The sequence below is a fragment of the Amaranthus tricolor genome, chromosome 9 (genome assembly GCF_026212465.1).
Source record: "Amaranthus tricolor cultivar Red isolate AtriRed21 chromosome 9, ASM2621246v1, whole genome shotgun sequence".
NCBI lineage: Eukaryota > Viridiplantae > Streptophyta > Magnoliopsida > Caryophyllales > Amaranthaceae > Amaranthus > Amaranthus tricolor.
Window position 1 is genome coordinate 11,578,617 of NC_080055.1, and position 12,775 is coordinate 11,591,391.

Sequence of the window (12,775 nt, forward strand, 5' to 3'; positions counted from 1 at the left end):
AAAAAAATAAGTATAAAAATTAATTTCATTTAAAAAAAATATTTAATAAACTTGATCTTATAAAACAAATATAATAAACTCAAATAAATAGAGAAAACAAATTGTATTAAAATTTATATTTGGATTTATTAATTTTGATGGAGTTAGATAGAGTTAGTGGACAAATAATGAAAGTAAAATATACTATTTCTTTAGGGTTAGGTTTTCACTTTTGAGGACATCTCTTGTGTTAGTAATTAATGGTGGGGAAGGTAGGTTAAACATTTTGTATCAATTAGGTTGGACTTTGGAATTTGCATTTGTTTGTTAGATTAATTGATGTTTATAATTTTTTGCTCATAACAAGGGAAAGGAAGATTTTAAGAGTGTTATGTAGTAGTATAATTTTTAATATTTTTCAGTAATGTTAAAATTTATTTCATGATAATAAAAGATAAAAATAAGTGGGTAGAACTATGGAAGAAACACTAATATGTGAATGTGAAAAAAAAAAAGTGAATATAATTTTTACCATATCTTTTCCACTAGATCTATTCTACTATTTTGTCCAACTTTTATTTTTAGTTTATCTTATTAAATTTGCACAATTTTTATTTTTGACTATGACTCATATTTTTTCTTTAATTTTCATTATTATATTTAATTTTCATCAGTATATTTAATTTACCTTTTATCACATTCATATATTTATTTCAGTACCCCTAATATTTATTTTTGCTTCATTTGTTTTGATAATGCTTATGTGTTAGATTTGATGGGACAAAGAAAGTACTTTTATTAAGTTGTATAATAAAAGTTTAATTCTCATCACATGTAAAAGAGAAGGTCTTAGTAAATAACGGTTATTTGTGAAGTTAATAAATCACCCTTATGTGGTAAGATTTGATAAAGAGAGAGAGTTTTGTTATTTTAATTTATCTTTTTTGGTGTTGTTTATTTTATTATTATGCTTTTTGTCGTTTTGTGATAATTTACAAATCATAATAATTGATTAGAAATTTTTTCATATAAAAATATAATTTCCCTTGTCACTCTTGCAATATGAAGTTATTCTTACCTCAAAAAAAAATATTTATATAAGCTTAACTTAATAAATCACACAAAAACAAAAAATCACCATAATCTCAACTAGAAGAAAATGGGGGGAAATCATTAAACAAAAAAAATCGATGATTTTCCTCCATGTTTAAAAATCGAAATTCTTATATAAATAAATAAAGTTTCTCCTTCAAAGTCTCCCCATTTGACCACCAATCACCAATTAACAATCACCACCATCCTCCTCCCTATCAAACACCTTCCTCTCGCTTTCCCTTTCCCCTTTTCTCTCTTCCCCCATTTTTCTTTCTTATATAAATATAATTCTCACATTTTACCCTAATAACACCTCAATTATTATTGGGTATATCTCCAATTCTTCAAAGAAATCATCTTTTCATAAGAATAAAAATGGGTTCTTGTTTATCAACCACAAAAGTGAATGGATCAAACAGCAATTCAACAACAACAACAACCACCAATACTGCATTAACTGCAATCAAGAATCAAAGGAAAGAACCTGCAAAATCTGTGGCAAATACAGCACCAAAAAATGATGGGTCTCATCAAAAACAAACCCAAAAAAGAAATGAAATTGAGGTTCATGGAAAAATTCATAAAAATAACAATAATAATAATGTGGGTATGTTTAAACCTAGAGAAAAAACCAGTTCTAGGCGTCAAGGTGCTATTCCTTGTGGAAAAAGAACAGATTTTGGGTATGATAAAGATTTTGAATATAAATATACAATTGGGAAATTGTTGGGACATGGTCAATTTGGGTATACTTATGTTGCTACTGATAAATCTAATGGAGATCGTGTTGCTGTCAAGAAGATTGATAAGAGTAAGGTACTAATTTTTTTTATAATTTTCTTGATTTTAATTTTGAGGTTCTTTTTTTTCTTTTTTTTCATGTGTTTGTTTTATTCTGGGTTGATAATTGTAATGTGATTTTTTTTTGTCTTGTGTGTAAATTTTTAAGTTGAAGTTATTTATTTATTTTGCTTATTGGGTCTAGAACAGTTTCGCTGGTCAATTCGCTTTTTAAATTAGCAAATCGCTCAAAATGGCCCTAAAATCTCCAAAAACCAACTATGATTTATTTTTATTCGCAATTCGCATGAAGTTTAGCGAATTATTTGACAATGGTTTAGAATTTAGAAATCAAGGTTAAAATTGGAATTATAAATGACAATAGTTGCTTGCTGAATTTCATTTGTGTTATCTGAAAAGAACTTTTACTTGGATATAACCCTATATACTTTTTTCAGAATAGTGACTGGTTCAAGTTTTGATTTGATATAGGTTATTTTAGTTTATCAAGTTTAAATTGATTAGATTAGATTATGGTAATGGATGCTTGTGTTACTGATAAAGCTATGTTATGCTCTTTATACCAGCAAATCGAATCGAATTGTTCCTGCTTAATGGGTACTAGAGCAATTTCTTGTTATTTCATCTTGCCTCTTGGATGTTTATCTATATCTATTTTGAATAGGGAAAGTCATTGATGCATTTTTAGTATTGGAATTTGATGTTTGATGTATTTGTTTGCAGATGGTGCTTCCTATTGCGGTGGAGGATGTTAAGCGAGAAGTTAAGATATTAAAAGCTCTTGCTGGCCATGAGAATGTAGTTCAGTTCCATAATGCATTTGAGGATGAAAACTATGTCTACATAGTGATGGAGTAAGTTTGAATCCAATGTTTTATGATTGTGCTTTTTAGAGCGTACCTCTGGTCGACCAAGTTGCTCTTACATAGAACCACGAGCATGGATGGCTCGGGGAGGGGATGGGTAGGTTGGGATATAAGTATTCATTTGGAAACGACCACTGGAACTGATTTATTGGTTCGTGTAGCTGATCACAATCTTTTGGGTTAAGGCATTGGCTGTTGGAAATACTTCACATGTAAGGAAGATCCCACATCAATAAAATATTGGGTTGTGGACTTGAATATAATACTTGATAAGTAATCTTCCTAAAACCATATGGTTTTGGGAAATAGTGAAACTGATCAAGTGTTGTATACAAGTCAATGCTCATTAACTGTGGGTTTGTGGGCCCGAGTCTATGGGTGCCTTGTGGGTGCGTCCACACGAGTGGGCTCATGGGGCAATCATATGACGAATAGTCACGGCCTAACATTGGCGTTGTTGTTGTGTGAGACTTCATTTGTCCTACTGCGTACCTTAATTGACCTGTTATGAAGATTATGCTAACAATTGTATGTCACCAGGTTGTGTGAAGGTGGGGAGTTGTTGGACCGAATACTTGCCAAGTAAGAAAATTCTCTTCGTTAGCTATATTCATTTCATCAGCCGAAGTCCGAATGTGAATTTTTGTTGGGTACGTAAATGTTCTTATGTTGCTTATATTACTTCCTCAGAAAGGATAGCCGATACACAGAGAAAGACGCAGCAGTTGTAGTACGGCAAATGCTTAAAGTTGCTGCTCAGTGTCATTTAAATGGTCTAGTCCACCGGGATATGAAACCTGAGGTAGCCTTCAATCGTATTTATGTAACACAAAATCTGACTATACTGTGCATATGTTAAACGTCAACCGATTTCTTCGTTTGTAGAATTTTCTTTTCAAGTCACCTAAAGAGGATTCAGCTTTAAAAGCGACAGACTTCGGTCTTTCAGATTTCATCAAACCTGGTGAGTAGATGAACGGACATGAATCTACCTCAATTCTGGCAATGTGTGTTCCTTTATGCATCATGTTTTCCCGTGTAGTTCTAGAGGATGCTTTGCTCCTTTTCTCTGTGAACTACATATTTTGTAATACTGCTTTTGTTTGTTTGGAGTAGAGGTGTTCATTCGGTTTATCGGGTTGATTTCGGGTTGGGTGTTTTGGGTCGGTTTGAAATCGGGTTTTGTTTTCATATTGTTTTTTACATAATTGTAAATTGTTTTTGAATTCGGGTCAAATCGGGTTCGGTTATAAGGTCGGGTAAATGTCGGGTCATTGTGTCTGCTTTGAACACCTCTAGTTTGGAGACACTGCTCTTGTTCTATCTGACTTTCATTTGATTGTGCAAAATGCTGATATCTCTGGAAAATATTATTCTTGCAGGGAGAAAATTTACGGATATTGTTGGCAGCGCCTACTATGTCGCACCAGAAGTCCTAAAACGAAAATCAGGTCCGGAGTCTGATGTTTGGAGTATTGGTGTCATAACCTATATATTGCTTTGTGGGCGACGTCCGTTTTGGGATAAAACTGAAGATGGTATCTTCAAGGAGGTATGTAGCACCCTATGTTACTCGGACTCTTCATCTTGCTTCACGTACCCGTGTCCGATCCTTGATACTCGGACATTGGTATGGCACTTAGACACTCCATTTTTGTCGTAAAATTGATTATTTAGATGTATCCGACACTTGGACCCGTACCTGTATCCAACATCAGTACCCGTGTCCAAGTAACATAGGTAGCACCTGATGTGTTAATCGTGGGACTGTTGCCATAAATACGTTTCTGCCTGGTGTTCGTTCGATATCTTGAATTACTCTTTTACTGAACAGAAATTCTTTTGTTCCAGGTTCTTCGGAACAAGCCTGATTTTCGTCGTAAGCCATGGCCTACTATAAGCAATGGTGCCAAGGATTTTGTGAAGAAATTACTGGTGAAGGATCCTCGTGCTCGATATACTGCTGCCCAGGCACTCTGTAAGTATCTGCTGTTATCTTGTTTTACCCTCAGTATCTTGAATTACATATCACGTTTGAGTAATTTCCCTTTCCTATTCGAACTTTTTTAGCACACCCGTGGGTTAGAGAAGGAGGAAACGCGCTGGATATTCCCATCGACATTTCAGTGTTACGGAACATGCGACAATTTGTGAAGTACAGCCGAATGAAGCAGTTTGCCTTGAGGGTAAGAATACTGCATGATACTCTATACTAGGAATATCATTGCTTCTTCTCCATTTTCTCCGTTAGTAACCTCTTTAAATTGTATCATATTCGTCCCTTAGGCATTGGCAAGTACGCTCAACGAAGAAGAGCTGGCTGATCTGCGAGATCAATTTGACGCCATTGACATTGATAAAAGCGGAACCATCAGTCTTGAAGAGATGAGGCAGGCCCTCGCTAAGGACTTGCCATGGAAGTTAAAAGATTCCCGTGTAACGGAAATTGTTGAAGCGGTAATTATTTGTATTTGAGTTTGGAAAATTTACCAAGAATAATCCAACATTTTATTGATTTTCCCATAATAATCCTAATTTTTGATTAATCATAAGTAATCTGAATTTTAGAGTCAACAATATTGTTCAAATGATGACCAGTTTTTGCAGGTTAATTGTCACTTAAGAAAAAAAGAAAAATAAAATACAAAAATATTAAAAATTAAAAGTTAAAAGTTAAAATAAAAAAATTAAGCTTCCTCGATTCCTTTTTTTAATTTTTTTTTTAATTTTTTGCTTTTTTATAATTGAATTTGTATGTACTTTTTTTTTTAATGTAAAATGACTTGTTGTATAGTAAGAGGTTACGTTGGTGCATTCTTAGTAAACACCCTTGTAGTTGGGATTATTTATGGTTAATCAAAAGTTGTGATTATTGTAGTGAGTTGGATTATTTTAGGCAATTTTTCATTTGAGTTTTACATTTACTTTAAAACTTATTGCTTATGAACATTCTTCTGTTTTCGATACAGATCGACAGCAACACTGACGGCCTTGTGGATTTTACGGAGTTTGTGGCAGCAACGCTACATGTGCATCAATTGCAAGAGCACGACAACGAGAAATGGCAACAACTGTCGCAAGCAGCATTTGAAAAGTTCGATGTCGATAAAGATGGATTCATAACACCTGAAGAACTCAAACTGGTAAGTTTAGCTGGCATTAAGAGTTTGAGGACTAAGATCTCATCTCAGATCTAAAGCCATTAATAATATTATGCTACCATTATTGGCATGTGTTCTTTCTTTTGATTTTAGTGTCAATTATGATTCTGTACCAATGTATACTCTTTTGTTTTCTATCATTCTCTTGCTTCTTATGATCTTCCCGTGTGGGCCCATGGGGTTCTCATGTACTCCCTCTGAGTGGATGAAACTAAAAGTGAATTAAAATTTATGGATGAGATTTAGAGGAAGTGATGGGCCTTTGTCTAAAAATAGAAATGATGCAACTTAAGTGGGCAAACCAAAATAGCAAATGCTGCAAATTTAATGGGACAGAGGGAATACAGTTTTTGCGATAGCTTGTTATTTGCCTTGAAACTATCATCTTGGAGTTATCATTTAAAACTATCTTCATGTCCTCGTTTGCTACAATTTCTATTTTTGTCTGCCCCAATAGTTGCTCTAATTATCTTTCACACATTTCTCCTCTCTTTTGATATCATCTGCACAATTAAATTATTTTTTCTTATTCTCTGAACAACTAAACATTTCTTTAATATTTGTGCCAGTCCCTAAGCGGCAAACTCATAATATTAGTCAGAGATAGTAAATCGTATACTTGGGGTTATGATAAGGTCGTGTACTCCTTAGTCCCCACCCTCCCATAACCTTGCTTAAGCGGAAGGTTAGATGGGAGCTATCTAATGACATTGAGATAATAAAATATTATTTTAGTTTGATCGGCGAACAAATAAAACATATGAAGTTGATTCGATCTCTCGAGAATTGAGCAAAAGTTTCTCTTTTTACATATTAGCTATTAGATGTATACTATGATAAATGTCGTAAGAACACTTCTTGAATGAAATTGAATTCCGACCAACATATTCTAAATTTTTCCCATAAATCTTTTGGAAGGTGGACTATCTTGTTTTTATTTAGTGTTGCTCCTCTTACTACATCTATGCTTTTCTCACTTACAGTATTGTTTTCTTCAGCATACTGGATTGAAGGGATCAGTTGATCCACTTTTAGAGGAGGCAGATATCGATAAAGATGGGAAAATAAGCCTTTCAGAGTTCCGAAGGCTTTTGAGATCCGCAAGCATCAGTTCACGGAAAATAGCCAGCCCAACCTGTCGGAAAAACTCGAGGAGGCTATGATTTAACCAGCTTAAAAAGCGTGCATGATTGCATGCTATCGGGTTATAAGCTCACCATCTCCTTTTAATTTCAGAAGGGGGACTAGAAGATGCAACGAAATGAAGTTGTAGAACCTTCAAATTATGCGGATTGTGCGAACTTGTTTGGGGGCGTGGGAAGGAAGGGGAAGGGAAAGAAGCGAAAGTTTCGGGTTGATTTTTTGTATAAATATTAGGTGTTAGGAGGTGTTTGATGTTGATCATGGTGATATACGCAAATGGTGAAGAGAAGGGGACACAAATGGTGAATATGCTCCTTTTTGTGGTGGGTATTGTTGGGGATCTTTGTTTTGGAGTTCAGTTCTTGGAAGGGATTGAACAAAATTTGTTGGAACCTTGTCTTGTATATGTGAAGAGTTAACATAGAATCTTTTCTTAAAATTCTGCCCAAACGGAATTCCGCCCAAACGAAATTCCGCCCAAATAGAATTTCGCCGGCATTTGTCCGCCTATATATATATATATATATATATATATATATATATATATATATATATATATATATATTTGATGCAGTTTACTTCTATATCATTCAAACTTATCTAAGATTCTTTCAAATTTAACACTTTTAAAACTCACTTCATATTAAATTTTACTTTTTCTGTTCAAATTATTCACTATTTATTCATTACTCTTGTTTTATGAATAAAAGTTATACAATTCATTCATTATTTTTATTTTATGATTAGTTTTTAATCTATAAATTAAAATATAGTCAAGTGAAATTTTATTTGATTCGTCTTGAAACAAAAATTATTAATATAAAATTTTGAAAATATTTTACTATACATAATTAGAGATATTTAGAATTGAATTAATACATTAGACTAAGTGAAAAAGCAAATGTAGCAGCATTTTAGTTAATTTTAGAACAGAGAAAGTATTTATCAAGAATCTTGTGACCAATTTAGAAACTTACCTCACTTGAAAGAGTTCATGTAAAACTCATAATTTTTTCACTTTCATCAATGCAAGTCTTGTGAATAGTTGCTAATCTTGTAAAACTCATAATTTTTTTTTTGGTTTAGTGCACTCATTTTTTTTTGCAGTTGTGACAATACATGAGCACCAAACGAACTTATACCTTTGCAGTTGAGGACCATTCTAAGCTACCGCGCTTTTCTAGAAACCTTTAATCTAAACCGTGGTGCGTCCAAAAGCGGACATACACCGGTTGTTGCAGCAGGCATGAAAGGGAGACATGGGGAGACTGCAAACAGATGGGGGAGTTTCCGGGGAGAGAAGAGTGATTTTACGTCATTCAAGATATCCAGGTCGGTCTAGGCAAACTACTCGACAGCCACTCAACATGCATTTATAACCATAATGTAATGTAGTTATAGGACTATCCCGCTTCCTTTACAGTTCATGTAACATCCTGGCCCAACAGACCACCGGTGTAGACTGCACACTGACCCCACAAACGTACACAAGTCTTTCCAGTGCACTTTAGTCTCACTCATGCGCGTCCGTAAAAACTTCTCAGGAGGTCACCTATCCTACGATTGCTCCCCACCATACACGCTTAATTGTGGAGTACTTGGCAAATGAGCTCCCAAAAAAAAATACACCTTGTTGTTATGAATAGTTTATTAATCCCTTTTCAACCTAATCCAGGGTATCACAGTTCAGGTCATTAAAACGATTGACATGAAGAAACACGGACTTTTAAGGTGATGTGCGATGGTTTTCTGACAAAAATCACAAAACATATATATATTTCCTTTGAATATTACAGGTATCCATTTCATCGCGTAGCTCCAAATTCCGTTCCCCAACTATTACTTTCACATTTACAGATGACAACAATGACCCATCATTTCCATCAAACACGCCTCGCTTAACCATTAGATTGAGCTAAGTCAGAACCTAATTACACTTTTAAGTTTCCGATATCTTGCACAAGACCAATCAGACGTTAAATCGAGAGACTACCTTGAGATGTATGAAGGAATGTTAATTGCTTCACTGGTCAGATCTTGGAATGTGACTTACACTATTTGAGGAACTCTCTTGAGGACCCTGACAGGAAGAAAATCTGCTTGCAGAGCCTTCGTCGATAGAAGTCTTTTCCTTTTTTTGTGATTGCTTGCCTTTTCTATCAGATTCCTGTATAAGCATGAAAATACGGAATCAAGCAAACATTTTCCAACTTAACTGACAAAAGAGAAAACCTTACACCAGAGGTGTTCGAAACAGACCCAACGACCCAATATTCAGCTGACCTTATAACCGAACCCGACTTGACCCGCCATCAAAATGAATTTAAATTATATAAAAATAAATGTCGACACGAGACCCGATCATGCACCGACCCGATGACCTGAATGAACACCTCTACCTTGCAACGACACTGAACTGACCTGCTGTCGCCCACAACCAGGCGTCTTGAGTTCCAACTCTGTCGCGACATCACTGGAGTCGTCAGTTCTCTCATGATGTCGGGATTTTTTGCTGTCAAAAGCTTTGCTTTGAGAATCTGGTTTGTTCAGAACATTCGTAGATGCGGGCTGAATAGGCTGTTGCTCAACATGTGGATTTGGCGGAGTTGGGTACATATAAGCTGGATGAGTAGGAATCGTACTAGTATTTTGGCTTCCGAAAAAAGGGTAAGGCTGCATGGGAATCGGGCCAGGAGGAACTGCCACGGGAAGCGGGTATGAGTAAGGTGGGGCAATGACTACAGACGGTTCAACGGCTCCCCAAGGGAATACAACCCTTAATCTCTGCTGATACTGAGCATTGAGGTTATCAATATCGGATTTCAGAGACGCCTTCTCTTCTCTAAGCTCATTTTTTTCCTGGGTCAGCTGTTGCAAATCAACTCATGAGAAGCGCATTGGATTATCTCAACGGGTTTATAAGTAATAACGATGTAGCATATATCACCTCTCGTGATTCCTCCGAGAGAGAAGAATATTCGGCTTTGAGATGGTTGACCTCAGCATTCAATTCTCTTAATAGTTGGATGGTATCCGTCAAGATAGTTGCCTTGTCATTCTTGGGTCGGTCTGGATCTGATTAGGGGGAATACATTTGTTAGCAAAACATATAGCTAAGGGCTTGTACGATAAAACTAATGAACATCAATTCAAAAACTATACTTTTAACCATTAAGCCACGCCTTTTTATTGTAAATATCAAACAATATTTTGTGACCTTAACATTTTCCTGGGGGCCAGGGATCCTCTGAATACAAGTTGCTTGGGAGAACCACGCATAATGTAGCGGGTGTTGCGGGGTTAAGTGTATGACAATATATGCAGCATACACTTCTTATTCATAAAGTCGTACAATAAAAAACAGATTTAGGAACTATCATTAAGGAAAAGCACTAGAAAGATGATGTCCTTGCGGACAAAACGATAAACAGATTACCTAGAGCATTTCCAAGCTCGAGAAACTGCTCGTTTAGTCGATCCCTCCTCAATTTTTCCCGGTCAGCCTTCTGAACCTTCCGCACAGCAATAGGGTCCTTCACTTCTTCTGGCCTTTGCCTATGAAATCAAATGGCAAAATAAGGAATGAAGGGCTTCATCCGGTTGGTTGGAAATATGTATCACTGCCAAACAATACAAATTAAACACTGGACGGAAAACATTTGATCAATTTTCTCCTTGTAAGGGTCATCGTTCTCCGTTTGGGAAAACAGAAGTTAGTTTTCCTCATAAATTCATCTCACACCTATTCCATTATACCCAATCACACTGTAACAAAGACATGTATATGCACCTAGGGGTTTTCAAAACCGGATATCGGATCGATCAGGATCCTACCTAATAATAGCCAAAATAGACAGCAATTTCTACAAAAGTGTTATTTTCCAATGCATACAAAAACTTATATTGAGATGTCATCCCTTAGTCTTAATTAGCATTCAATGTAGGAGTATTCCATAATCTAAATAATCCTACCTAATTGCCTAAATAGACAGCAATTTCTACCAAAGGAAACTACTTTCTGTCCATAATTCAAACTAATTCAACATGTGAATTAAGTTATCATCACCATTCCACTACCCTGATAACATTCCGTGACTCCCACTTAGGGTGGGTTTGGGAGAGTCAGATGTGCACAACATTACTCTTATAAATCATAAAACTAACGGAGGTTATTTTCGATTGACCCTTAGTTTTACCTAAATAAGAAGTAAGAAATACACATGATTTACTAACTCATTTTACTTTAGTCCATTATGATTCGAAACAGTGCCACATAATTCGCTAATTGCCTTGGATGCTATTTTTGAATCACTTTGAGCTCACGAATCCAAAAGACCAACTAACTGACGAATTATGTTTCACTAATTCGAAAGCAAAGAACCATCAATCTTTGGCCCATCGAAATAAGGGACATAAGAATAAGTAATCATGTCACCTAATATAACCTAACCACATATAGTTTAATTAGAAGTATAAAACTACAAATAGCAACAATCTCCAAACTTCACCAATTTGTATACTCATCAGTCATCATTGATAGTTTGATACAATAACCCAATAATCCTCAACACAATTACTTCTTTACATAAATGCCACATAATTCCCTAAAACTTTCCCCTAAAATCTTCATCAATTGTAGAATATACCAACAAAATATTCATCAAACCCTAACAATCAAGAACATCATTCCAATAAAATCCCACAAGAAAAAATTGACCCAAATTTCAAAATTGCAAATTAAACAGAAAAGCATTAATCTTACATTATGTACATAATAACCCCATTATGTAATTAAAAAGCACTAACTTTGAGATTAAAAGTAAAGGGAAACAAACCTGGAATCAAGCAGGGAACTTTGGGATCCACCAGGTGGGCAAAGTTTTTTACTTTGCCATTGATCCATTTCTAATTTGTTCTACAATACCCAATTTGTTTTGTTAGCTTCAATGATTCAATCCCAACTAAGTTAGTGTATTTAAAATGGATAAAGCTTAGATTTTTATTACAGAAAGAATTTGATAAACAACTGAAGAAATAGTTACTATATTAAAGATTCTTTCTTTGTGTTTATTCTTGTCTCTTGATCACATGATAGATGATGGATCAAACAAGAATAAACAAGGATAGAAGATTTGTGCTTTGCACAAGTACAAGAATTTCTATCTTAAACTGATTTTTGGTATAGTTTTTTAACTTATCTTTAACCATTAATGGAATTAATTTCCCTTTTTCTTGTTTTTTAAGCCAAAAAAGGAATATTTTTTGGGGTTAAATTGTGTCTTGCACACGTTCTTGTGATCTTGCCTATAGTTTAATTGGTCAAGTTCAATGTATAATTTAGTCAAACTTAAGAGACAAGCAAGGTTAAATTAATGGTTTAAGACACAAGGTATTATCTTAGGAGTGTGATCTAGGGGAGGAATGTCCAATTAGATGCTTAGTAGTATTTTTGGAGGTAGAGAAAATCTCTATAATTTAAAGTAGAGATTTTTGAGATGGTTGCTTATAAAATTCCTTCCAAGCAAGTTTTGTATAGACTATTTCACTATGAAATGATTTATAAGCAGCCTAATTTATTTATATGTAAAAAACATTTAACACATCAGCTAACTTTAGTAAGTTTTAGAGAAAAAATTATGCAATTGTGAAGGTAAGTGCCACTCTATCTTTTAAAAAACTGAGCCAACACATATTAAGATCATCTTACGGTGAGATGGTCTTAATTAAGAA

General features: G+C 34.7%; 2 protein-coding genes across 3 annotated transcripts; one reads left to right on the top strand and one right to left on the bottom strand.

Moving 5' to 3' along the window:
- The first annotated feature begins 1,106 nt into the window (after positions 1-1,106).
- On the top strand, positions 1,107-7,484 carry LOC130823670 (calcium-dependent protein kinase 28-like). Of its 2 annotated transcripts, none has more exons than XM_057688396.1 (11): positions 1,107-1,890; positions 2,599-2,729; positions 3,282-3,323; positions 3,432-3,543; positions 3,627-3,705; positions 4,124-4,293; positions 4,593-4,719; positions 4,812-4,927; positions 5,028-5,198; positions 5,711-5,884; positions 6,901-7,484. In XM_057688396.1, exons 1-11 carry the CDS (start codon positions 1,450-1,452, stop codon positions 7,063-7,065), a joined length of 1,728 nt encoding a protein of 575 aa, XP_057544379.1. In that variant the 5' UTR covers positions 1,107-1,449; the 3' UTR covers positions 7,066-7,484. The 2 variants fall into 2 exon arrangements, with proteins under 2 accessions (XP_057544379.1, XP_057544381.1); XM_057688398.1 differs by having other exon boundaries at positions 1,688-1,885.
- Positions 7,485-8,790: 1,306 nt separating this feature from the next.
- Positions 8,791-12,420, bottom strand: LOC130823671 (transcription factor bHLH121-like). The gene is made up of 5 exons (XM_057688399.1): positions 11,881-12,420; positions 10,482-10,600; positions 9,993-10,120; positions 9,467-9,913; positions 8,791-9,212 (listed from the first exon to the last, which is right to left on the bottom strand). Exons 1-5 carry the CDS (start codon positions 11,946-11,948, stop codon positions 9,069-9,071), a joined length of 906 nt encoding a protein of 301 aa, XP_057544382.1. The 5' UTR covers positions 11,949-12,420; the 3' UTR covers positions 8,791-9,068.
- Positions 12,421-12,775: the final 355 nt, after the last annotated feature.

What these genes read in the sequence shown, in the direction of transcription:
- LOC130823670 (XM_057688396.1), top strand. Translation starts at nt 1,450, where the DNA reads ATGGGTTCTTGTTTATCAACCACAAAAGTGAATGGATCAAACAGCAAT. An exon ending in ACCGGGATATGAAACCTGAG is followed by an intron (nt 3,544 to 3,626) that starts GTAGCCTTCAAT and finishes CTTCGTTTGTAG; the next exon opens with AATTTTCTTTTCAAGTCACC. An exon ending in TAACGGAAATTGTTGAAGCG is followed by an intron (nt 5,199 to 5,710) that starts GTAATTATTTGT and finishes TTTTCGATACAG; the next exon opens with ATCGACAGCAACACTGACGG.
- LOC130823671 (XM_057688399.1), bottom strand. Translation starts at nt 11,948, where the DNA reads ATGGATCAATGGCAAAGTAAAAAACTTTGCCCACCTGGTGGATCCCAA. An exon ending in CGAGCTTGGAAATGCTCTAG is followed by an intron (nt 10,121 to 10,481) that starts GTAATCTGTTTA and finishes CCCCCTAATCAG; the next exon opens with ATCCAGACCGACCCAAGAAT. An exon ending in CTGGTTGTGGGCGACAGCAG is followed by an intron (nt 9,213 to 9,466) that starts GTCAGTTCAGTG and finishes ATGCTTATACAG; the next exon opens with GAATCTGATAGAAAAGGCAA.